At 50.2% G+C, this 25356-nt stretch overlaps 1 protein-coding gene and 1 long non-coding RNA gene across 2 annotated transcripts in view; one reads left to right on the forward strand and one right to left on the reverse strand.

The window, feature by feature from the left end:
* Window positions 1-1687, reverse strand: part of RYBP (RING1 and YY1 binding protein) — a 44978-nt gene extending 43291 nt beyond the window's left edge. Inside the window, exons 1-2 of the mRNA XM_062630353.1 lie at window positions 1489-1687; window positions 440-565 (exon numbers count right to left, since the gene is read on the reverse strand). Of these exons, the coding sequence (XP_062486337.1) occupies window positions 440-565; window positions 1489-1520 (158 nt within the window). The 5' untranslated portion in view covers window positions 1521-1687. The remainder of the gene's footprint in view (window positions 1-439; window positions 566-1488) is intronic.
* Window positions 1-25356, forward strand: part of LOC134169621 (uncharacterized) — a 640302-nt gene that overhangs the window by 16821 nt on the left and 598125 nt on the right. The window lies entirely within an intron of this gene.

A 25356-nucleotide genomic window follows, 5' to 3' on the forward strand; every position in this document is an offset into this window, starting at 1 on the left:
CTCGGGAAGGGAGTTGTTCACATAGCATCAGCCGTTTCCTTTCTCATCCCCTAATTCTCAGTCATTTCTACTCCTGTAGAAAACACAGGTAAATCTCCACCCAGACCACAGAAGACCATGTGCCCCAAACCACGGTCAGAATGTTTTTGGCTGGCTGAGGATCTCCAAAACGTCCTCAGTACATGAGCAACAAAAAACGCACAGAACAACAAAAAGATTCAGGTCGCTGACACATCCACAGAACATGTCTTCCAGTTCCAATTAAATGCTTGAAAGAGAATTTTTAAGATCCACAAGCTTTTGAACGGGGACAGAAGGGGCCGTACCGGGGGAAGGGGGGATGCAACCAGCCGATATCCAGGGAACACGGGGGAAAAAAATCAACAAGTCGGCGCAGCCCAGCATGGAGCAAAAGCCGCGTCGGAAGGTGCGGACGTACCTTGTGGAGGTGCCTTTCCTGACATCGCAGATACTGCACTTGAAGGCTTCGGCGCTGTTCCTGAAGGTGCACACGCTACAATCCCAAAAGCCTTCGTCGGCTGCAGGTTTGGCTTGCCTTTTCGGCCTTGAGGAGGGGGAGGGATAGGGGAAGCGCGTGTGTACGTGTGTGTTTGGGGAGGAGGAGAGAGGCGGCGGAGGGAGGAGGGAGAGGAGGAGGAGAGAAAGAAAACACACACATGAGAAACCATGTTACAGAGCCCCGAAACCCAGCGCCCGCTCTCACCGCCGCTCCCCCCGCCCCGCGCCGGGGAACAGCCGACAAACACCTACCGGGGCCGGCGCCCGGAGAGGTGCGGTGCGGCCCCGCGCTCCGCCCCCGGCCCCGCGCCGCGGGAGGGCCCAGCCGAGCCGGGCCGAACCCAGCCGGGTCGGGCCGGGCGCGTCCCCCTGCGCCCCCTACACCGCGGCGGGGGCCGCCCCCCTCCCCTCGGAAAGAGGGTGGGAGAGTTTGAAGGCTGGGAGGCGCGTTCCCTCCTCCACCTTGTTAAACCTCCCTTTGTCTGGGAGCAGCGAGTGCGCGGAGCGGGAGTGCGAGCGAGCGGAGCCGCCATGGCTGCTCTCGCACCACACCAGCCCTGGTACCGGCGGCAGGCAGGGAAACACCGGCACTGCTCCTCCCGCTGCCCTTCCACGTTCCCTCCATCTTAGGAGCCTCCTTCGCTCCCTCCCCGCCCGAAGCACATCCCCCCCCCCCCCCCTCCGCCCCGACCCCCCGCGTACCTGCCCGGCTGGCGCGGGCTCACCGCCCCCCTCCCAGCGTTCCCTCCATCTTAGGGAGCCCCTCGCCGCCCCCCCCGCGGCGGAGCACACGCACGGAACTGCCAGCCACGGGCCTACCCACCGCCATCCCCTCCCGCTGCGCCAGCGCCGAGCCGGGCCGGGCCCGCCGTCGCCGCTGGGGCAGGGTGCGGAGCGGCCAGGGGCGGCCCCCGCCGCGCTCCCTCCATCTTAGGTGCCTCTCCCCGCGCCCCCCGCGCCCCCGCTCACCTGGTCGGGCTCTTCTTGTCGCCCATGACCATGGATCGGGGCCGCCCCTGCCCTGCGCACAAAGAAAGAGGCGAGGGGGAGGGGGACGGGGCTGCCTCCGTCCAGCAGGCTCCGGCTGCTCCTCACCCCCGCGCCGCCGCTCCTGCCGCTGCCAGGCTCCGCTCCAGACTAGCAGCGCAGCCCGGCGCCCTCCCTCCTCCTCCCTTCTCTCCCTCCCCGCGCCGCGCCGCTCCGGCGGGCGGAGCTCACCGCCGCACCGCGGCCAATGGGGGCGGCCCCGCCGCCAGCCCCGGCGGGGAGGAGAGTGGGGAGCGCCCCCCGCGCCGCGCCGCCCCCGGCCAGGAGCCCCTTCGGGCCGCCTCCCGCCCTCTTTCTCCTCAGCGCCGCAGGCGCTGCCCCCCGCAGGGGTACCCCATCGCAGCGGGAGGGCTGGCTCCTCTCAGCCGGCGGTGGCGGGTGGCCCCTTCCTTTCCCCTCCCTTCCCCCTCGGAGGGCTTGTCGCCTGCCCGTCCCCGGGGCAGCGAGGCCGAAGCCAGGGGTGCCGCCGGGGCCTGCTGTGGGCGGGAGCCCGTCAGGGCAGAGCGCGGCCGTGCGGCCCCGTCCTGCCCGCGTGAGGGGCGGCAGGTACCGGTGGGGGACGCGCGGGCCCGCTCCGTGCGGGGCTGGGCGGCCAAACCCCTGCCTCGCCCCGCTGAGCCGCTGCGGTCGCAGTCACCCGGCAGGGCTGGGCGGGCAGGAGAGAGCTCCTGCTCCGCGCCCTTTCCTCGGGCACGGGCCCGCTGCGCCGCCACGGAAACCTCGGCTGCCACCTTTGTGAATCTCCTTAACGCTCTGGGTCAGGTCACCAACCCGAGCGGAGCCGAGGGCGTTTAGATAGCGCGGCCGAGGTCTTCCAGGTCAATCCCTCCATGATCTTTGAATTCCACCGAAAGCACAAGCCGTGGTTCTGCAAAACTCCCGAGGTGGCAAAAAGTGGTGTGTCCCAGAAAACGACAGTCCTGCCCCAAGTTTCCCCTCTGGCTCTTTAGGTCTGTGGAAACACTGGCATGGTGGGCTGGGTGTCAACGTGCCAAGGACGAGCCCTTACTGTCTTTGCTGAGCCTCTTTCCAAGCAGGGCTGGTTCCTCAGCAGCAGCTGCAGGAGGAGATGGGAGCAATGAACAGCCGAGGAAGGACGGGTAGTGAGTGATGAGTAAAGACAGAAGAAGAGGGTTCCACCACTCCTAGCTGCACGAGCACTAGCCTTGCAGGGCAGACATTTTTGCACCGTGCTTTCCCAGTTTCTCACTGGTAACTAAGCCAAGCTAACAGCTCCCACCAGTGAAGAGCAAACTTCAACACAAGGCAAAAAACAGCACAGGCAGGAGGGATGTCTGTGGGCTGCACAGGGCTGTGCCTGAGAGTGTGGCGAGCAGGGCTGCAGACTGAGGGTGAAGACAGACTGAACCAAGTTAACCAATGGCTGAATATAAGGCAAAAATACCTAAACATCAAACCTATTTTAGTGGCTTATGGCAGGATACAGTCCTAGTGTAGCAGGAGGCAAGCATAACCATGTCTTGCGCTTTATATCTTCAGTGATCTGGACTCACTCACAAGCCACAGAGGTTTTTTCCCTTCTGCCAATGCCCATTATAACAGTAAAATCTTGCTGACAGAGTCACCTCCCAGTACTTGATAGCTGCATGTAATCCACTCACCCTACCCAGCCCTCTCATCCCCATACAGGTAATTTAACCCTTGCTGGCACCTCCGCCAACAACTTTAACTGCGATTTGCACAGATGAAGACTTCCGATAACTTCTTGCTACGCCACACAAGTTCCCGAACAATCCAGCGAGAAACAGACATACTCCAAGGGCAGAGTTAAGGTTGTGCAGTTATCACATGTAGGAAGTGTCATTTTCCCATTGCATCTGCTGTTTTCCAAACATTTTTGCTCTTTTAGATTACAGCAGTAACGTTTGCTTGGGAATCTGTGTGGGAACAGTAGCTCAGCAGTGCTCAAGGGGTCTGGTAAGCACAGAGTCCTGTTGTGCAATCGCTACCAGAACTTCATGGCAATAATGCTTATGGGGACAGCAAGAACACTGATTTTGGGAACAAGGTCAGCAGAGAAACTGAGAAGAAGCACAGAAAGGCAGAAAGTGCTGAAATTTTGGCTTGGGGGGAGATCCAGGCGCAGTCTGACTCCCATTTTCTGCCACAGCTGCTTCTCTCAGCTCCCCATTGCTACATTCAGCAGAACAACAGCCACCACAGGCACAGAGTAAGTTATTGTAGAAACATTAGGGAGCTACAACCCAGTTTAGAAAGCAATTTTTCTGCTCAAAAAAAGTTTCTGAGTTAGTTTTCTTTCCAAAATCTTACTATATCCTTTATTATCAATTCCCCTGGAAACCTTCTTTCCTCAGCAAATAAAGCCTTCAAAGTCACTTGGCAACCTAAGTATGGTGGGACTTCATGTGATCACGTACACGCAATGGAAGGTGATCATTCCCAGTTTGTTAAACACACTTCAGAACTGCAGCTGGGTGTCTTTGCCTTCATGGATGGCTCCTGCGAGGAGCGCAATGGTGGGCTCACACATTGATCCAGGTGGAGCTTTTGGGATGCTGTGTCCTGCATGCAGCACTTCCCTGCTGAGCCCTCCAGACACTGACTCACCAAGACAGGAACCATGGGCAGAAATCAGGGCTGTAAATACAGTCAAACTAAATGGCAAATGCCTTGGTGTGGTATTTCTTTCACACTGCGGTGTTAGCACAGTGAGCTGTTCTGCTGGCCTCAAAATTCACAGAGGTGGCATGGGCAGTATACTCCACTGAGAATTTAGGGATTTTTAATGGAGTTTGGGGTCTCTTGTGCTCACAAGCTAGCCTTGGACAAGTCAGTACCTTTTCTCATTAACTCCAGATGTCTGGATTTGAAAAGTGAAAGAAGCCAATTTCTAGGCTCACACCTGAATCTATGGCACAAATTTTCAAACCAGACTCATTCCAACTAAATATTTTGGACTCCACAATGCTGTTCAGCTGGTGGTAAATCCCCCTGAAGAAATTCCCACCCTTGCCTCCAGAAGATACCACTTTCTCATCGGTGCTAACTGTGTGCAACTCCGTGTTTGAGAGCACTCTCAACTGCAAGAGGATCCTGTTAACACACTTCTCTCCACCTCTCTCCTTCCCCCACCATGTGTATTTTAAATGACAAAAGGCTTATAAAGAGACACTGCAGATGCTTCCAGACTGTGACAAGAGTCATGGCACTGGGACAGGCATGCTCAGAGCAGCTGGGAGAGCAGGGCACAAACCTCTCAGGCCAACCTGGCTGCCACAGCCTATGCTGGGAGCTTATGCACAAACGCCTTTTTTGGCTTTGGCTGTACATGAGTACGTCCTTCATGTCAAGTATGGAGAAATTGGGATGAAACGGATTACCCTTCTGCACCATCTCAGCACCTCATCTTTCTCGCCTAAACCATCCCTTGCCCTAGCAGCCTCATAGCCGCTCCTGCTTCCTTGCTTCATCCCTGAAAACAGGAGACAGTCCAAACTGACATTCCGTACCCTCCACAGAGCTGCTGCCCAAGGGTGCTCAGAGGCACACTCCAAGCTAAGCACCCCTGTTAGTAGCCTCTTCAGCACCGTGAGACCTCTGAAACTTGGCATGCCAAGAGCACAGAGGTAATTCCCTGTGCCCGGACCATCGGTATAAATGAATTGAAAAGCAAACTGGGACACTACACATGCAGCCAAAGTCAGTATTTGTGCATAAAGTTCAATGCCAAATATAAATATTAACTTGAGTTCCTCAGCCCCTTTGGTGACTGTGGTAAATCTGCATTTTTGTAATTCTGCATCAGATGTGCGTAACTTCTCAGAAGTGACTGCTGCCCAGAACAGCCCAGACTGTAACCCCTAGTAAATGACTTTTCTGTGGATTTAGTAAGGAGTTTCTTACATAGGAGTTGGAATAGGGCTCAGGACACAGGTCTCTCTATTAGTTTAGCCAGAGCTAAAAGGATCAGAAGTGATGATGCTGCTCTCTGGGGCAGGGAAGTTGTTTATCACCACACAATTAGCACCTTTTAGTTGAAGTGGGTGGCAAGGGAAATTAGCAATTGAGGGTAGAAATGGTGAACCAGCTACACTAAAGCACCTAAAAGCCAGCATTCATTTCACTGTGTCCTGAAGGGGATTAAATGTGTTTGGCCTTCCCAGGTTTCCAGGAGGAAGAGAATATCAAGGAGTGGAAGAAAAAGGAGCTGTGTGAAAGCCAGTGGACTTCATGCAAAGTAGCATAATGCTTGCCACGCCATAAGAGCATCCTTAGCAAGGGAAGCAGGAGCCTGTGCTCCGAAACCTGGAAGTCTTCACCACAAAACAAAACACCAAACCAGAAAACATGCATTGGCAAGAGACACTGGTGGCCAACTGCAACCTCTCCTGCTCTTAAAGCGCAGCATTAAATGCCATCAACTTCAGGTGCTGCTGCCAGAGAGGAGTCAGGGAGAAACTACTCTTGGAATTCTCACATAACGCTTGATAGCATCTTTGAAAATGCAGCCCTGGCTTTGTTTGCAAGCTTTTGGGGGAAAGCATTGTGCTAGGGATTGTGTAAACACAGAACTGGCTGATGGATGGCCCTGGTGCTCCACAGAGATTTATGCATGTTTCGGCAGAATGTACTGAATTAGCAAGCATCTCAGATTAATACAGGGGCACTGAGAGACTTTACTGATAATCATGGGAGAGCAAGATAAGGAAGAGTTACCACACAGTGTTCCATTTTCCAGACATCAATAAAGACTCAGATGTGCGATATTTTTAGCTGTGCTGGGAGCACAGGCATGGCAAAGTTGGCAAGGGATGAAGCAAGGAGAACCATGAAGCTGGAAGATCATTGGTAGAGCTTCTCAAAAAATAGCCTTGGGGTGAACATTACTTGGTATTTTCCTTAGTGACCACATTAGGAAAAGAAGGGATTGTTCTCATAACCTGAAGATGAGAAGCAGAATGTCACATTGGAAGAAGATAATAACTTTGAAAGAGACCAAAATGGAAATAGGATGAAATACAATTTAGGCAGCTGGGTGCCTGTAATAAAACTTTCTGACTCAGAGCAGAAGCTCATTGGTATGGCACACACAAGGGAGAAGACCTGTCTCAGGTATTTGCGTGCCGGTGGTGTGACTTTGCTCCTGAAAAGGTCAATGTTAAGTAAAGGGTATCAGAAAAAGTACCAACGAATAGAGACAGGGAAGCACATAATAAGATTGAACAGTGTACAGACGAGATCTTGTTGGAGCTATCATTCTCCAGACAATTCTCCAGTTGAAGACAAAAATTGCATTCAAGCTGGGAGAAGCGTGGAGAAGAGATTCTAGATGGTATGGGGAATTTAAAGCCTATTTTATGAGAGAAGTCTCTGCAAACTCAACTTGCTCAGCCTAGGGAAACAAAGGCTGGGACCACTCTGGAAAATACAGTGGGGAAGGAAGCAGCACAGCAATAAAGGAGCTAGTAGACAAGAATGAAGAGCACAACTGATCCATGCTGGACATGTAGGCTGGAAACTAGACATCTGTTTCTAACCTTCAGAGGAGCAAGGAGCAGAAACAGCTTTGCAATGGGAGGAGCAAAGGCACTCAATGTAAAGACAGACCTTGATCACTTATGGATGGAATCACACAGCAGAGTGGCTCACATGGTCCCTCCCAGCCTTATGATCCCTCTGAGCAAAGACCCCGTTGCTGTCATCAGAGTCCTGGCTCTCACTCCTCACCCACACCAGCTAATCTCATCTGACTTGTTTCCAGGTTTTGTGCCTAGAAATGGGTTTCTCAAACACCCAGGGGGTTCTGATTTGCTTCTAAATTTGGTATATGTTTCTTTTTCCTCCCAGAAAAGTTAAAACTCCCTCTATTCAGCAAAATAAGGGTATTTTTTTAAGTTTTCTTTCTTTCTCTCTCTCTTTTTTTTTTTATATTATCTATTTATAGATAGTCTTTCATGGGTTCTTTGGAAAGTAGTTTTAGAACTGAATTAACAAGTGATCAAATGCCGACTATCAGGAACTTCAAACAGCAAGCCAAAAACTTTCTATCAGGAGCAGCCTGCTGAAGAACAACTTAGTAGAAAAAGGATCTGAAAGATGAGGAGCAGTATGCAAGCAACAGCCAGTGCCAAGAATCTCCAGGGTCTGCAAACCCTTAAAATGCCAGACAGACAGAAATAGAAAACAGCCTGAAAAGGTAGAGAGGCATAAAAAACTCTGTGTGCAACAGCCTGAAATATAAAACTCAGAAGAGCAGCAAAGAAAGCCAACAAAAACTAGAGGCTCTAGCTAAGCATCCTGCATGCTGTATTCTACAGATAGCAAAGGCTGTGCAATTTAAATCTGTAATCCCTTCCCAAGCAAAGAGGCTTTTGCAATAGCGCAATCTGGATGTCACCAGCATATGAATAGGCATCTTGGGACTGCTCTGGAGAAGAGAGGTCAAAGTTTAGTGATGTATGTAGTTGTCTCCCTAATGGGTCTTATTGATTATTATCCATAGAAACAAGCAACGTCTCCAAATCTGCCTCCCCTTTTGTGCTAGATGCTGGCAACCAAGAAAAAGCAGGATCTTGATCTTCCAGCTCCAGGCAGATTGTAGAACATTGAAGCAACAAGGAAAGACACAAAGTTGCTGAATAGAGTAATGAAACACAGCAAGTGGAAAACGGTAAACAGATCTGTGTAACATCTGCATAGTGATAATACGTGGGAGTACAGTGTTAAAAAATAGTATCTAATAAAATAAATTAAAAAAAAATAGGATAATATAAGAGGGGGAGAAGACGAAGTCAACATTGCAATTCAACCGCCCAAGTAAATTATGCAGTGTGGAGGGGCTGAAAAGCCTCAGTACAGATAAAGCCACACTTGTCCAACTGCAGGTATTCCAGCAAGGTGTCTTAAATACTGCAGTGAAAATCATTATGTCTGTAATACAAAATGGTGGTAACAGGTTGGTATCTTCACAGCACAAGCACAGTTCTGTTGTGGCAACTTCAACAGGAGAGCAAAAATAGAAAAAGCACGAGAAGGAATGGACCTAAAGTACCAATGCTACTTTTTTCCCATTCTAGTGAGCACTTCTGTGGCAGCCAGCCAGGCCATGAGAGCAGAGCCACCTCAGGTAGGGCACTGGGAACACCCTTTAGTGAAGCCTAAGCTGGTAAATAAGGAAGGGTAAGGATGATTATTAGACCTCTTCAAACTTCCTGAGTTTGCAAGATAGAGTCAGAGGGAGCAGGCTTACTCTCGAGACTTTGGTACTTCCACTTCTGGCTGCTGCTAGAAACTGGATGCAGAAAAAACCCACAACCAACCAAAAAAATACCAAACAATCCTGTTTACAACATTTCAGAATCTCAGAAGTCATCTCATTTGGGTTCAGGGCTAGGAACTGTCTCCTGTCAGGAAACCATTAGGGCTGCCCTACTGATGATGTGCTGCTTGAGATCTGACTTCTCTGTCTACCCTCATCCTCACCCATCTCACAGCTCACAGGCTGAAAAGGGGCAGAGGATGTTGGCAATGCTGCTGGGCTTCCCTGGTCAGCAACAGCCACTTCCCACTGGTGCCAGATGCCAGTTCCTGGGCTGTTCCTCACACACCCACTGTGTTATGCAGAAATACAGGACGTAGAGGAGCATCCCAGCAAGAGCTCTGTGCGCACACTTCTGCTGCCTTGTAGCAAATGCTCCATGCAGGGCAGGGGTGAAGCAAGGCTTGCTGCCTAAAGGGAGGACCACATAGCTGACTCCTGCTCCTGGCTTTGTGGGATGTGCAGTTTGCTGGTACAGGTTATATAAACCTAGTTATCTACCCACACATCCTCACGCTGAAAAAGATGGGTCTGCACACCTGAAAAGGAAGAAAAGCATATCAGTATAAAGCCATGTATAGACCTTGTCATCATTATAGAGGCCATAGCACAAACCAGACTGGCAGTAACTGCATTTACTCCAGTGGAACTGTAACAAGATGATCCCAGTCCCTGCCATTAATGTCACTGTTCAGTACACATCTATGTCATAGAACAGCAACAAGTCTGCCACACACTTGATTTGCTTACAGGTAGAGCAAATCTGGCTTGCTCTGGGCTGTGTGAAGGGACAAGCTCCAAGCAATCAGAGATGCTGTGCTCTGTGCAGCTGGTATTAGGATCACTGGCATCTGGTGGGAGTGCAGCTATTCAGGACTCACCAAAACAACAACAAAAAAGCCTCTTTTCTGCTAGAGTACAGCTGAATTCCCTTCTTCCCATTCCCTTAACAGATGTCAGAAAAAAGCATGAATGGCTGCAGCTCTGTGCTTGACTCGCAGCTTTCACACTTGCTGCCAAGCTGGCCTACTGCTTCTCAACCCAGTTCTGGAAGGTGTTGCTTCTTGAAAAGAAAAATAGAAAGGGAAAAAGTATCCTTAAACACTTAATAGTAAACTTCTTCAAAAGAAAACTTGCTTCAAGCCAAAAAACATTTGCCAAGTTTCAACTAAATGTGAATTTTCATGATGCTGTAATAAACACCTCAATATGGGGTTTCAAAATGAGAATGCTGAGACAACTTTGCTCCAAGCAGTTCACAAACATATATATAATATATAGCTTCTTTTGGTTTTGGGGTTTTTTATAAAGAAAAATCAAACTACCCCAAGGAGTCATTTTATGGTGCTACAGTTATATATACATATATATAAAAAAAACAAACCAATACAGAGAAAGCAAAATGAAAAGCCACATTTTCATCTGTTGCCCATCATTCTCAGTTAAACAGGAATGTGTAAGCAGGAGGAGGACTCTCTCCCCAGAGCCAGAATCATAGGTCAGGATGCTATTGCAGCAGATTAACCTGAGAGCATTATGGGAAGGAAGCATTTCCAGGAGAGAGAAGTGATCTACCACAGAAATGCTCTTCTAGACCCTACCTGGCCATTTTACCTTGTCCAGACTCCAGCCAGGGTTCCCATGGACTCTGTTACATGCAGTGGTGATTTCTGAGCCCAATGCTGCCGTCCCCAGCACCACACCAAGTGGTGCCTGCTCCGGCTGTAGGCATCAGAAGGGCCCTGACAAGGTTCTCCAGCAGCAAATAGCGATGGCATGAGCCATTAAACATTCCTAGGACTGGAAGAGTCTAAATTCTTGACTACTCATATGTTGAATGCCTTTTCCTATGCTTAGGCTGGTGCATAAGCACCAGCTTTCCCGAGAAAGCAGAGCTCTGGGTACAAAGCATGAGCACATCAATCTTTCCTCAGGGCCAGGTCTGGCTGCTTGTTTTGCAGACAGCTGCCAATTTGTTTTGGAATGTACAAAAAAGCCCTTCAATCCAATTTAGGCATTAAGGGGAAAAAACCTGAGTACCGTATGGTAGCTTTGTAGCCCCAGAGGCATTTACAGGTCCTGAGGGGACAGCAGTGCTGCCATCCCTGGTTCAAAACTAGTGTCACGATGCCAGCTACAGCATCCCTGAAGAGACAAGCAGTGGGACTCTGCTGCCAGTGGGACTCTGCTGCCAGCGGGCCTTAGGCTGGTCTTAATTGTAGCCAGCTCCCTCATGCCATCACACACAGGACACACTGTGAAGGCTGCAGCAAGAGAACAACCTGCGTTTCTGCAGGGGAAGAGACCGTGCTTAGGATGGCAGCCACAACTTAGCTAAGCTTGTCCAAATAAGGGGCAGGGGAAAGCTACTTACATTGTTTCCCCAGCCTTGGAGCAATATGCTTCCCTAGGATCAATTGCTGTGTTCAGAGCTAAAATTAATCTTACACAAGGAGAATGAATTAAAAAAGTGAAGAGTTTCCTGCATTCATTCTGCTAAGAGCTTCCTTTTCTACTTCCAACTGGCCACCTTGCTTTCATTCAAGGAAAGCCCGAGTGAGACTGTAAAACCATTTCCAGGTGGTTTTGGTTAAAGCAAACAAAGAGCTATGAATTGTGTCAGAGCCTGGTTTCAGGCATGGCAGAAGGTGGAGGGTTAGCCAGAAAGAGCGAACCACCGCTGCTGACATACAGCCACTGGCCTAATTAGGTGGAATAGCTATTAGCAATTCCACCTAATTAGATAATTAGATTAATTATCTAATTAACTGAGATTGTTGTTAGACAAAGGCAGGTAGAGCTTCAGAGGTGATAAGAAAGATACCAGGGCAAGGTTACTCTGTGATTTATATTGATTTCTTTAACAGTTCAAGAACTCCCAAGGTTCCCACATTTATTTACCCTCTCACTCCCCCAGGGTGGTTTTAAAGTGATTAAAGCAGGGGAGGGGGAGGGCTGTTTCTTTTAAATAGAGTAAAAAAAGAAAATTTCTCTTTAAGTTCCTCCATACCACTGAAAACTCAGGACTTGGCAGAGAGGAGAAACCAGACTGGGCAGGGGGATGCCCTGGGGACAAGGACTGCCTCTGTCCCCCCACTTCTTGTGCTTGGATTTAGCTGTGCATCCTCCCCACAGACCTTTTTGGCTACTCAGCTTGTTTGTCTCTGGGGACAGGGACAACGTGAACTAATGATGCACCAACACCAAACAGTAGCTGTGGTGCGGACAGATTTTTCTACATCGCTTGTTCTTTGCTTGCAGTGCTGGTGGGAACCACAAGCCAATTAAGGAGGCCTCATTGTGGTAGATGTGGCGTAAAAGTAGCATTAGAGCATCCTGCCCCAGAGACCCAGCAGTCCTAAATACCCATGGGCTAGCACAAGGCAGGCTTGCAAGTTTAATAAGCTAAGTCCTCCTCACTCAGGCATGAAGCTAATATTATGCTAGGCAGGCGTTGGTAGAGGAGGCACAGCCGGAGCCTCTGGCTTCCACTATTTCAGCCACCTGCTTTGAATTGCACCACGATAGAGTCAGGCCCACAGATTTCAGGATGGCATGCAACCAGACTGATTCTGCCCTTCCCATCCTACATCTATTGTTAGATCTCTCAAGGAGTTTGACCCACTTTGGGAGTTTCTGGTGTTTTTTCACATTCCATTTGTCCTGTCTGACTAACGCTTCATGCTCATGTGTCACAGCCCTGGCTCTGCTCCCTGTGGTGGATGCTCGGATCACTGGAAAAAGATCCAGCTGCTGTATCCCACTGTGTTTAGAGCTTCTAAGCTCTGAGCGGATCCAAGCTGCTACCCACACTGGGAACTGAGGCATCCTCTCCACGTGCCAGCTCCACTTGGCACCCTCCCTTCTTACCAAGCTTTTCTTCTCCATCCAGCCACTGAATTCAAACCTTAGAGGCTTTGCACACTGGCTCACACCAAATACAGAAGCTTTGCAGAGTACAACACAGTTTTTGGAGAGGCCCATAACAGGTGCAATCTCAGGTGGACTCTTCCCTGAGTTTTGAAGCTTGACTGGTCTCTGGTCACGTTGCAGAGCACAACAGCATTTAGAGGTCTGGTGAGTAGGTGTCCTCAGCATGGGGCCATATGGCAGAAGAAAATGGTTTACACACCTTGTCAAGAGCTGCAAGGTCACTTATGCTTTGTCTTCTCTAGCTCTGGTTGGTCCTACAGCTAAAGCAGCTCCTTCCCACTTCAAATGCCTCACCATCGCTTCCCCTAGCTTCTCCTGTGCACCTCCGAGGTTTATCTTTTGTACGCCCTGATATCGCTCAACTCCTTCATTCAGCCTTAATACCTGTGTATAATAATAGCTTAGTAACTTTATAATAGCTTCAGCCTGTCTTCTGGGAGGTACAGAAATAAACCTGTCTTTCCTAGTTGCAAAGTCTGCTTTAACAGATCCATTATTGGTCAAACCAAAATCATTACAACTCTTAGCACCCATTGCCCCTGCTCTGGTGAGTGTGCCTTGGCATCCCTCTCAACAAGATGCTCCACCCAGGCTTTAGCAGCATCCCATGGAAGAGCTGCAGAGTATGATGCCGGTGCCTTGGGTACCATGTGGGCTGGGCATGATGTACCCTACCAGCTGTGGGGTATCGGACTCCTTCTCTCCAGTCTGCACGCATCCATGTCGCAGAGTGATCTCAGCCAGAACTTGCTCTTTCCTAACACAACATTTATGTCTCCAAGGGAGCTAAAGGGTTGCAAGCACAGACCAAGCACATAGCTGCAAGCAGCCGTCCATCTGTTAAGAGTATTGGAGCAAGTGACTTTCAAAGCCAACATACACTTTTTCACAGAGTTTTTCCACTGTAGAGAACATCACAAAAATTTCTATTTTGTTGTGTCATAATACTTGTAGCTAAGAGAGATTTTTATCATTCCAAACAAACCCTGAAACTCGTCCCAGGCCTTGGGGTGGGAGCTCTCTTCAACCAGGTTCAGGACGTGCTGCCCAGGGAGGAGATGGGTCCCCAACAACCCCAGGAGCCACCTCACCTCTGAAAATACTTCCCCCAACAGTTCTGGCGTCTTTGGAAACCTGTCACCAGCACACTGAAGCTGTCCCACATTAGCCAGCAGGGTGGAGGGAGACCACAGGCCAAGAAGAATGAATTTAAATTATGCCCAGCAGCAGATTTTTAATCCCTATCGCAAAATCTGGTTGTTCTGCTACTGTTTTCATCTGGTTCAACAAGTTTGCAGGAATTGGACTGCAAGAAGTCACGCAACTTAACTTAAAGCTGGAGGCTGATCATCCACAGAATCTGGCAGCGTTAACGTGCTGATCACATTTGGTGCTAAAGGGCCCAGGTGGACAGTTATTTCATTCTGGGGGCTTGGAAATGAAACAGAACATCTCAGAGCAGCCCCAGAGGACAGTAAAGCAGGGAACGGTGCACAGGCAGCGCATTGACGCTCCTCAGTGTAAATATCAATTTTCACACTGTGGTCAGGTTCTGTAAGTGTGGGGAATTGGTGTGGCAACGGGATTTTAAACGAGGTCTGGTTGCGATTAATTCCTTTTTAGGCAGCTCCTTTAAATGTCTTGATTCCTTCAGATCACTCAGTAATTATGAGACTAAAGCAAACTGTAAGGCACCGCAATGAACACGTGCATGAAACTATCCAAGGCTGGAAAACAAAGCTATTGCTGAGAACGATTGAAACAGCACAAAAACATGGAACTTACCCAAAATGGAGAATATATTGGAATGGGTAAGAAATATCATATTGTAATTAATGCTGCACAGGACACTACAGCAGAACGGAGCCTACCTATGAAAGAGCATTGCAATGCCAGAGCAAAACCTATGGCTGAGCCTGGCCACCACGGTGCAGCTTGTGCTGGGCTGCTCCTGGCCACGCTGACTTTCATCAGGGATCACCCATCCCAGGCAAGGGGAGGTAGGAAGCAGCAGTGGCCCCGACAGGGCGAGATAAAGCAGAAGTCTGCAAATAAACTGAAATCAGCCACTCGAGTTCCTGCTCTTACATCATCCATCCTCTTGTTTCTATCCCTGCAGCAGAGAAGATTCCCTGCCCAGAAGGCATCCTGGCCGCTGCCTGAGTGCGCTGGGAAAATGGAGAGTTTGCCTTGCAGGGGAAGCGAACGCCTTCCTCCAGCCGATCTCCATCGCTCCTTATCTGCCCACAGCTGCTCGCAATCTGTCCCCGCAGATAAGGAAGGCAGTGCTCCCCGTCCTTCCAGTTCCTCCAGCCGGTGAGGTCTGGCAGCTCCGTGTTTTCTGGAGCTGGGGACCGCAGCGCCGCGTGGCAGAGGAGCGTGTGGCCAAGTCCCACGGCTCTGGCTGGGAGGTGCCGCGGTGTGGCAGGCAGCCACGGGGATGGCAGGCACGGCAAAGCCGGCACACAGGCTCAGCACACATCTGCTCTGACCCCACAGCCCACCCCATGCTCAGGAGGGTGGCAAGGGCAGGGGCTGGTCTGGATCCCTCCCAGACCCATCCCTCCTTTTCATTCCTCCCCAGCTGTAGCAGTAACTCGGTACCTTCCTTTCTTCCAGCTTAGTACAGCTCTGTCAAGAGAATCCTCATTTAAAAGGTCCAAATTCATCCCAGGTGTCCACACAGAGGCTTAACCAGAGGGACGCTTGGGATGGATTTAGCCCATTACACAGCGTGTTAATCATATTACTGCAGAAACCTGACACAGTTCCCAAAGCACAAGCTGATGAATCCTCCCGGAGCCCGACGGGCCTTGGAGCTTCGTTCCAGCTTGCCAGAGGTTCTTTTATTCATTAATCATATTTGCTTAATAACCCTCTATCTCTCCAGCGAAGGGAACTGCCAGGCTCACATAAGGTAATTGTGGGATGGCTCTTCTGGAGAGCTGGAAGTACCGGCATTTTCAGCTGGTGCATGTGGCACAGCTCCGTGGTAATTTCCTTCCCCGTCCTCAGCCACAAGGGCACGGGGAGGGATGTGAAGCTCTGCGGATGCTACGGACCCTTCTGACAGCGCTTCCTCCTCAATCTGGCAGCAAAGTTTATGACAGTGAATTTATGATGTTCTGGGTCTGAGCAGCCTCCTGATTGACAAGCCCACGCGCAGCAGCAGCATGTTTAGTGCAGGTAATTACTGATTATGTCAAGGAAAAAATGCAGAGAAGATCCTGCACGCAGCCTCTTAATTGTACCTGTTCCCTTCACTAAAAGTTTTGATAGGTGCAATCCATCAAATCTGCTTTATGCAACTTTGCAGTGGTTGACTAAAGACCAGTTTTATTGCCGTAGAAATCAGTGGGAGCAGCACTGTTGGAAGCAGAAGATCCATTGCTGTTTCCCACCTCCTGTATCAGCTCCCAGCATGCAAGAGGAAGGTGCTGACTCCCGAGCCTGCTTCTCTCTGCTGCTCATTCACTCCATGTGGTGTCTACTGTTGCTGTCCCAGGAGTACTTTTTGCTCTTGTAGTCTATTAAAGCCTCTGAGATTAGCACTCGTGTTGTTACAGCATGGGGTCTCACTTTGTAGCTGAGGTTCAGGAACTTCCCTTTGATTAGCCTTGTTGAGAATCAAGCTTTTCAAATACCCTGTGATTGTATCACTGAAAATCTCTAACTGGCACTTTTTCCAAACTCTCTGCTGTTTGTGTGACATTTATCAATCAGCCCAGGATTCTTTATCCCGTTTCATCACCTGGGTGTCAAGAGTAAGGCAGAGTGATACACCAGGACAATCCACAATGTATTTTTATGAGATCAGGGAAAAAGGATTCCCAGCTAGCAAACCCTCTGGCCACAATGTGGAAAAAGTGGTATATTTGATTGCTCATTCCCATTCAGTATTGCTCACCTAACCCACAATTCGCTTGCACCCCAACAGACGACGAGGCACCATTTCTGGAAGGGCTGGGGGCTTGGAGGGGCCGAGCAGCACCCATGGGGATGTGGGAACATCTGGCAGCCGCTGTTTCCTCTCTCTTCCTCCTCCCAGGCAAGGAGCAGTTTCACATCAGCAGCCTCATGGATGCAGTTAAACTGCAGCCTGGGCCAGTTTTAAATCAACCCCAGATGGACCATCTCCTCCTTTCAGGGGGCTGGTAAATCTGTTTCAAGTGCCACCGACCTCAGAGGAGCTGGGTAAGACTGGCAAAATGCAGCTTTTACCTGGCATGCTGCAAGCACTGCAACCTACTTGTTAACCCTCATGAAATGGACAATGAACTGCATTCATTTCCAGTTTAGAGATGGAAAAATGAGAGAGGACAGGCAACTAGGGATACCCAGGGAGCTCCCATGAGGGATGCTACTCACGGCACGGCACAGCACTACTCCGCTCCTCCCCCTTGGCTCATCCCACCGGAGCAGCACACCCTGCTCCGACAGAAAGCAGAAATGATGCTGACGGAGTACGACGGGAATGTCAGTGCTCTTCCCATCAGTGGCACACGGAGACCAGGGAAAGCATATGTGTCTGGAGCTGTGACACTCTTCTCTGTGAAGTGCATTACCTGAGTCCCCATTCTGGAAACAGAAAATCAGGGACCTGCTGACACATCCTTATGGTGGGGAAGAACTTAGGAAATTCAATTGAAAGGCTTTTAAAAAGCAAAGGGAAAGCACACTCCCTCCTAAGACAAGGAGACTAAAAAGTGCCTCAGCTATTGGGAACAGCTATAAATACAGGCAGGCTGGTTCTGGTGGAGTCATGATATCATTTAGTAACATTGCTGGCAGGCTAATTGCATAGTTTAAAAGCAAACTTAATAAGTAGTAACTATGAAAATGCTAGTTCTGAAGTTACAAGACTATAAGAAAGACTAGTCTATGCTGCATGTTAATGGTTGAATCAACATATTAGAGCAATAATCTGCACTTGGTCTAGCTGTATAAACCTGCTCAATATTTCAGCAGTGAGATATTTTTGCCTTGGCTCTCACAGAGTAAAATACACTCATTTATTTCCCTGAAATACCATATTATGATGGATGCAACTGCCAAGCTATAGCTAATGGATGTAACATGATGGAAAACATCATTATTTAGGTGTGGGAAATTGTTCTTTAGGAATCCAGTGTCTGCAGCAAACCTGCACTCCCTGAACCTCAATTCCACAACACATTTCAGATGTGGATTTTAAGTGACTGTTTCTAATTAGTGTATCACAGAGCCCTGTCAAAATACCTTTTGGTGAATGGCAATAATGTGCACACAAGATTCTAAATTGCATCTAGAGAGCGGCTGTGGAACTTGATGCCTGGCTGAGCAGCAAGAAGACAAACGTGGTGACCAGCCCAGTTCTCATGGGTGCTGCTGTCCCTGTGGCACTCATCCCCCTGCTCATCACCCTCTTTCAGTGAAGGTGCCTGGGGAGATGATGCAGCTGACAGCACGGATCATGCTGGTACCACTACAGCTGCCAGAGGCTGCTCCCAAGGGTTCTGCATCTCCCAAGGGCTGTGCTTCTCCTGTCTACTGCAGCACGGGTACCTGAGGGCCACGCTGTGGGAACGAGATGCCTGGCACTGCTCAGCGTTGTTCCCAGCTGCACAGGGAGATTGTAGGCTCCCTGATGACACATGGCACAGGAGGAGGGCTTTTTCTGCTGTTTCCTGCAGGAAAATGAAAAGGGGGGATGAAGTCATGTGAATGCTGGGTACAGCAATGTGCCCAAGCAGCAAATTCATCCTTGGTTTGGGATTTCCCTTGCTATCCAGATGGATGGAATTGGCCTGGTATAATGCCTGGAGAGAGCTGCCCTCTGCCCATCAGGTCTCAGGAATCAGCCTGCTCTGAGCTTCCTTTACCCATTTATTCATAGCCCAGCACTGACTTGCTGTAAGACCCCATCACACCACCCAACCCCAGTAACACAGGCCAGAGCCCAGCAGCCCCAGTCCAAACACACTTACTTGCAGCTTACACAGCACTTCCTTGTCACAGAGGAAACCCCTCTCTGCTCCCTCAGCAAAGGCACGAGTATAAACATTTGCAGCTGTCTCACATCAGCCACAGAGATGTGTACTTCAGGTGTTTGATAAATGTTCCTTGCTTTCTGTTAATGCTTCTGCTGAGTATCAAAAGAGGCATTAAACCTGCCTCTCCAGCCTTAGCAGAGGCACTCCTGAAGGTTTTGGCTGTGCTAAAATAACACACTTTGCTACTTCAGTGCTCATTGTGCTCCTGGAGGTGTATAGTTGAATCCAGTCTGTTGAAGGGATGGGTTTCTGAGCATTTCATGGGTGCCTTAGCCAGTTTTGAGAGGTGCACAGCATCCAAAGGCTGGGTGCTTTGGGATGCTGTCAAATCATCCCTGTGCTCAAGCGGAAGGGAAACTCCAGCTGTAGTTATGTGGACTGAGCCCTTCTGATCGCTCAGGCCTGGCTGCCATCAGAGCGACCACCAGATCTGGCTGTTACCAACACTGTTAGCTTTGAAAGGGCACTAGCAACACTATTTCTCATTAGCTGATTGGGAAATTAATGAAACAACTTGTACAAAACCTCCAGTAGCTGTGTGACTGTCACCATCATGTGTAGAATCCTCTCTTCCTCCTCCAAATAGCCCTGGGAAGCTGGTCTACCCAAAGCCTCAATGACCACAGTGCAAAAGAAATGAAGCAGCAAATAATTGTTGATGTAGAATCCCAATTCTTCGATCACTACCACTATTTCTAGCACTCACTAGATGTTTTTGAGCACTTGGCGTAGTCCTGACTGTTGGAGGAAAATAGACCATGCTGGATCCACCAGCCTGAGAGAGGAGAGGCTGTTGCAGCTCCGTGCCCTCACAAGGCAAACACACACATTACAGGGTGTGTATATATATACATATGGACGTGGCTGGCCACACTAATCACAGACAGGCACTCAGGACACCCACACAGCAGCAATGGCCTCATCCTGCTCCTCTCTGTGGTTGGACAGGGTGGAAGTCCACTAGTTAACAATACATGTGTATGGGGCGGGTCATAGATCTCTTCTCCTGCCCGCAGCACACCCAGTCCCAGCACAAACCTCGCTGGGGAAGCTGTCACACTGGAGCTGGCTGAATACAAGGGCTCAATCAGCTCACAAACCACCGCATACGGCTCCTTGAGTTTTCCTCATTAGATCTGGTACCTGTTGCAGAGCCAGGCTGGAAAGGGAATTGAATTAAGCTGTTTAATGGTGAGAGCAAAGCTGCCAGGAGGAGGAGAGCCCTGCCGCAGCCACCCCCCCCCTGCTAAACAGAGAAAACCACCCTGAAGGCAATGGGAAGCCACGGACACCTCCCATGGGTGCAGCATCCACATGGAGCCAGCCCCTGCAAATGACCGTGGTGATGGGGTCCCTGTGCCGAATGAATGGGGACACTGGCTCCGAGCAGTGGGCAGCACACGGGTCGGGCATTGTTCCTGCCATGCTCTTTGCAAGGAGGGTTTGCCTGCCTGAGCTGCTGAGCAGCTGCTGTGGGTTTTGTTTGGCTTTCTTTTCCTCTCCCTCTTAGCTGGGAGCTCATTGTGCATTTCCAACAGCAACCGTGTGACCCAGGTGATAATTCAGTTGCCACTCGCCCTGGCACCGGCACAATTTGGACACGTTTCAGACACCTGGCATCACACAAAGAAGGGAGGGAGACAAAGGGGATCGATACCCTCTGTCCCAAAGGCAAACAAACCTCATCGATTAACTCCAGCGGGCAGAGATTTGCAGAAAGGATCTGGGCTCCAGCAGGTCTCACAGAGACAAATTCCTCCATCGGTTTCTCTCCTTAGGGAGGTGGTTTGGTATCTCTCTTCTCTCAGGAGAGCTGTGGGGTGAGCCCCCATTTACTCCCTTTCTCAGATGACTGAGGATAAACCCTCCAGGAGCACACACTGGGGCATGAGGACCCAGAAACACACCAGCTCCCCTGGGATCACTCCTCAGAGGAGACGAATACTATGTACCAACCACGTTTCTTTGCTGCAGCCTAAATATGAACAATGCAGTTAAAAGGTTTGGAGACAGGTATGCAGAAGGAGAAGCAATCCGTGCCTGTAACTGCCAATGATTCATTTCAGCTCCAAAGCACCCTCTGTTTGAAGCAGCTGAGCGGCTGCTGGGATGCACACGCAGCTCCCATGGCTGCGGTCCAGGACCACAGGCTGGGTCCTGCTTCTGTGAGAGTGGGCCTTGGTCCCGTGGTCTTTACCCACACATTGTCCTGGGGCTCAGTTCAGTCTCAGACTCCTCCCTTCACCCCCTTTTCCCATGGCCCCTCCCAGCATTTCCTGCAATTCATGACCATGGAGGTCAGGATTTAATGCTTCTCTCTGAACTGACCACTGAATTCCCCTCTATGTGTTGGAGGTGCTGACCTTCCCCTGGCATGGCTCAGTGGGACACCCCGGCCAGGCAATGAGCAACACTCCCCAAACCCTGCCTCAGCACCTACCCATAAACACGTCACACCCCTCTGTGAGGGGGACACTGCTTTGCAGGGCAAGATCCCATCCTCACCAGAACCCATGTGTGCTCTGAGCCTGCATGTGATACAGCCACATAAATGATGAACAGCCCCTATACAGAACCACCATGCAGGGAAGGCACCCCAAAAGGCTTTCTGGGAGCACCCCAAAAGGTACTGGGTGGGAGGGTTTGGGGAATACAGTGGCTGCTAACTGTGGCTCCCAAGAGCCAGTTTTGCACCAGCAGTGCAGCTGGCAGCCTCCTGCTGCTCTTGGGAGGTCCCTGGGAGGCTTCCCTGAAGAGCCTCTGTGCTTCTGCTGCCTTTCCCTCTCCTCTCCCTTCACCCTTACACTGTTCTTCTGGCTGCCCAGCTTGATACTCAGCCAGCGAGGACATAAGGCACTGATAAAAGGAGAGAGGCTTTTATTTATTATTCAGCCATCTCTAGGGTTTCGGTGCCACAATGCATTACCCTACTGTCCATATACATTATTTATTTCCTGGTTCAACACAGGTAAATCTAAAGTGAATGTGAAACATATTTGAAGTCCATACACAAAAGACTAATCCAGCCCAAGATGAAATCCCTCCTCTGCTCAGAACCTGGACTGGAGATGAAATCCTGCTCCTGCTGAACTCAAAAAGAGTCTTCAATAGTGGATTTCAAGGGCTCAAAACCTTAACAGATGTCTGAAGGAGGAATGTTCCTGGGTGCAGACATTCGCTCCCAGGCAGCCCACCTGCACCCTCCTGTTCTGGGGCAGGGCTGCCCTCACCACTCTAACACCAATGACTGTGAGCTCTGAGGCAGCAGTGACACCAGTGCCATGAAACCAGAACACCTTGGGATCTTGCTGCTTCTTTTCTATTATTATTATTTGGCATCAAGTGTTGGAAGGGAAGCAAATTCAGGAACCGGAGATGTTCCCGAGCCCTTGGGTCACAGCCTTACTGCCATCTGCAAAGGAAGCAATTGGATTTCACCTCAACCCCAGTGAATCCCAGGCCAGAGCTGGCGACCATCCCTGCAGAGCTGCCATGCTTTCACCTCCCTAGGCTGGCCAGGACTGACACCAGCTCTGGTCACTAGTTCCTGTGGACACCAGTTCTTTAGAGAACAATGGGATTTCTTTGGATAACAATGGGATTTCTTTGGATAACTTGTTTTTCCAGGAAGGAGGGAGAGGAATTTGATCCTCCACACCTCGGTCCTGAGAGGGGCACTAGAAAAAGATCAGCTGAGATTATTCGGGCTTTTACGTTCTGATGAAAGCTGGCCCTGGTGGGAGTTACCTTGCAGAGGAAACGCTCCTGCTTTTGTGGACCCTCCTGCACAGGACTGACAAACTCAGCCTTCAGCAATGTGCTTTGCCATCCCTAGACATACATACAGGGATGATGAAGGGGAGCTCCTCAGTGCAGCTGGCTTCCCTCCTCACCTTCTCCCACCCTGCTGTCCCACCAGGCCCCACAGGAAGTGCTATTAATGTGTGCCATTTAGAGAACACTTAACCCGCATTCCCCACCCTCCTCCTGAGAGGTCAATGAGCCTCTTACCTGAGCCAGGGGGCTTTTTCCATGCAGGTGGAGCTCCCCAGGCAAAGTCCCTGCCAGGTCCCCTCCAGGGATCCCACCTCTGTGTTTAGCCTTGTCCCTGCCCCTGCCTCCTTGCTCCAGGACTGGGTTTTGAATTCAGGCTTCAGCTTTGCCTAGAGGAGATAGGATGAGAGGAAATGGCCCCACAGATGCTTGCACTGGGCATGAGCATCACCGGACCTCCCTCAGTCCCCTCCTGCTGGGGCCAGCTCAGAGGAGAGATACCCCTCACATGGTGTCTAGCATCAGGCAGGAGTCAGCAGCTAGCCCCCAAACCCCGTGTCCCTCTCCACGCCTCTGAGGCTGTTCAGCCAGGGCTTGCTAAAGAAGCACGGCAGAAGAGAGATTTGCTGGATACCTTGGTCCTCACTCCTCCTTGCTCTGAAGAGCGTGTTCAGGAGAGGACCCTGCCTATGCCTGTGACAGAGCATCACCGTGTCCAAGACCAGTGTCCCTCCCAGCAGCCAGCTCCAGGGGGTGAAACCCTCCTCAGATATGCAAGCTCCCCTAATCATAAGTGTTGATACAATGATTACCGTGTTTGTTATGTTAAATTCCACTACTTAAACAAGCAGTGCCCTTAAGCATGGTGTTTGGGAGCCCATGTCAATATTAGCTTGTGATCAGATAAGATGGAGGGGGTGAAGGCGTCCTCCTCTCCTATGTGCCTTCACCTTAGCTTTCAAACCTTCTTTGATCACTTCCCACAATTGTCTTGCCATCAGAAAAGGAGTGTGGCTCTTTACCAATAACATTTTCTTTGATGTAATATCACTACATTTTCTGCTAATAAAATGGCCTCGATTCAGCCCAGCCCCGAGGAAAGCCCATAAATATTGTTTTTCCCCTCTTAAGAGCATGCTCAAGTCCCTCCAACAGCAAGGGAAGGTGCACACATGCCGCGACGCTTTGCCAGACATGGGGAGGATTCATCATATGCTGCAATTTAACCATGCACTTAAGTGATTTTCTTTTAACTGCCTGTAAATACCATAGCTTCTCATCACTGGACCTATTTTTTAACGACTGGTGCTTAGCTACATTGAAGTTTAAAACCCCATGGAAAAAAAAAATAAAAAATCAAGCTCTACTTCAGCACATGGCTAACACAAAAGAAACATTTCTCGTCCATATGGAGAACATACCGGCTGAACTCAGCTAGGAAGCGACCTTTATCTTTGCTCATGAGATGAGACCAATTAAACCGGCGGTGGCGATGCTGCCGGTGAGTTATCGCTCTCCTTCCTCAGGCAGATAAAGGTCAGGCGTGATGCTCGCGGCTGGCTCTGCTACCTGTTGCCCTGCAGATGCCCACAGGCTGCTGCTCTTTGCATGGACTAATTTTCAGCTAATTGGGAGATTTTGGACACCCCCAACCTCGACGGGGATGTTGGGGAGAGGGTCTTCGGGTGCATATTTATATATATACATATATATACACACACACTGTGGCACCATCCATGGCAGAGCTTCAGACTGAGCAGCCAGCCTGAACTAACCCCTCCTGCAACCCCCGGGGTTTCTCCTCCCCACACCAGCCCCATCCCACCATGGGGCACGGCTGGGGACCACAGGGCATGTGGTGACCTTGGAGCTGTATATCACTGCAGCTGGGTATCACAATAGGGGCACAGGGCAGTCGCCTCCCCCAGGGGATGAATTACAGAGCAATAAACCACGCTCATCTCAGCAGGAGGGTTTTATACCCACCATCAATCAGGAGGCACAAACAGCTCCATTCCCAGCAGGACTGGCAGAAAGCGAGGCAGAAATGGGTGCGCAGGGATCCTGGGGATTTATGGGGCGGTCCTGACCAGGGTGGGGGAGCTGGGCACCTTGGCACCCCCCAGTCCCAGTGCCCATGCCAACGATAGCAACTCTCTTATTACCCATCCAGCCTCTCTGGGAAGGGACCAGGCAGGGATGATGGCTGTGGCCGCGGTGTCCCCACTGCTGGTTGCCATGGGTCTTATCTAAGCCACTCACTTAAGAATAGGTGCCAACAAGCCTGGCAGCTCCCAGGCTGGGGCTCCTGGAGGTTATACCCCTGTGCCCAACACTGCCTGGTTTAAACATGTAAATCACACAGTAAAACCTCAAACCTGCCCTGAGGAGCACAGACATATCAGGAGCTGGGTCTGGAGTCTGGAAGCTGTCAGCAGCATATCCACAGCAGAGGTGTTGCAGGCAGTTTTGCCAGCACCTGGCTCCCTGCTCATCCCTTTGATCTCTAATTGATGAAAGAGCAAACAAACCCCAAAACCATCCTCCTTGCAGAGATTTTGGAGGAAGGGAGTTGAAGATGTGTGTCTGGGGCTTGCAAACCGTACAGCAGTCATTAGATACCTAAGTGCCTTTGCTGAATGTGGCCCTAAACATCTGCTTTCCCATTATTTACAATTAGGAGAAGGAGCAAGATCCAAGCCAGCACATCCAAATGTCGGTATCCTGAGCACAAACACCTGGGCAGAGATA

This window comes from Pezoporus occidentalis, unplaced genomic scaffold, assembly GCF_034315485.1.
Source record: "Pezoporus occidentalis ecotype Australia unplaced genomic scaffold, CSIRO_AGI_Poc_V1 ctg35, whole genome shotgun sequence".
Lineage (NCBI taxonomy): Eukaryota > Metazoa > Chordata > Aves > Psittaciformes > Psittacidae > Pezoporus > Pezoporus occidentalis.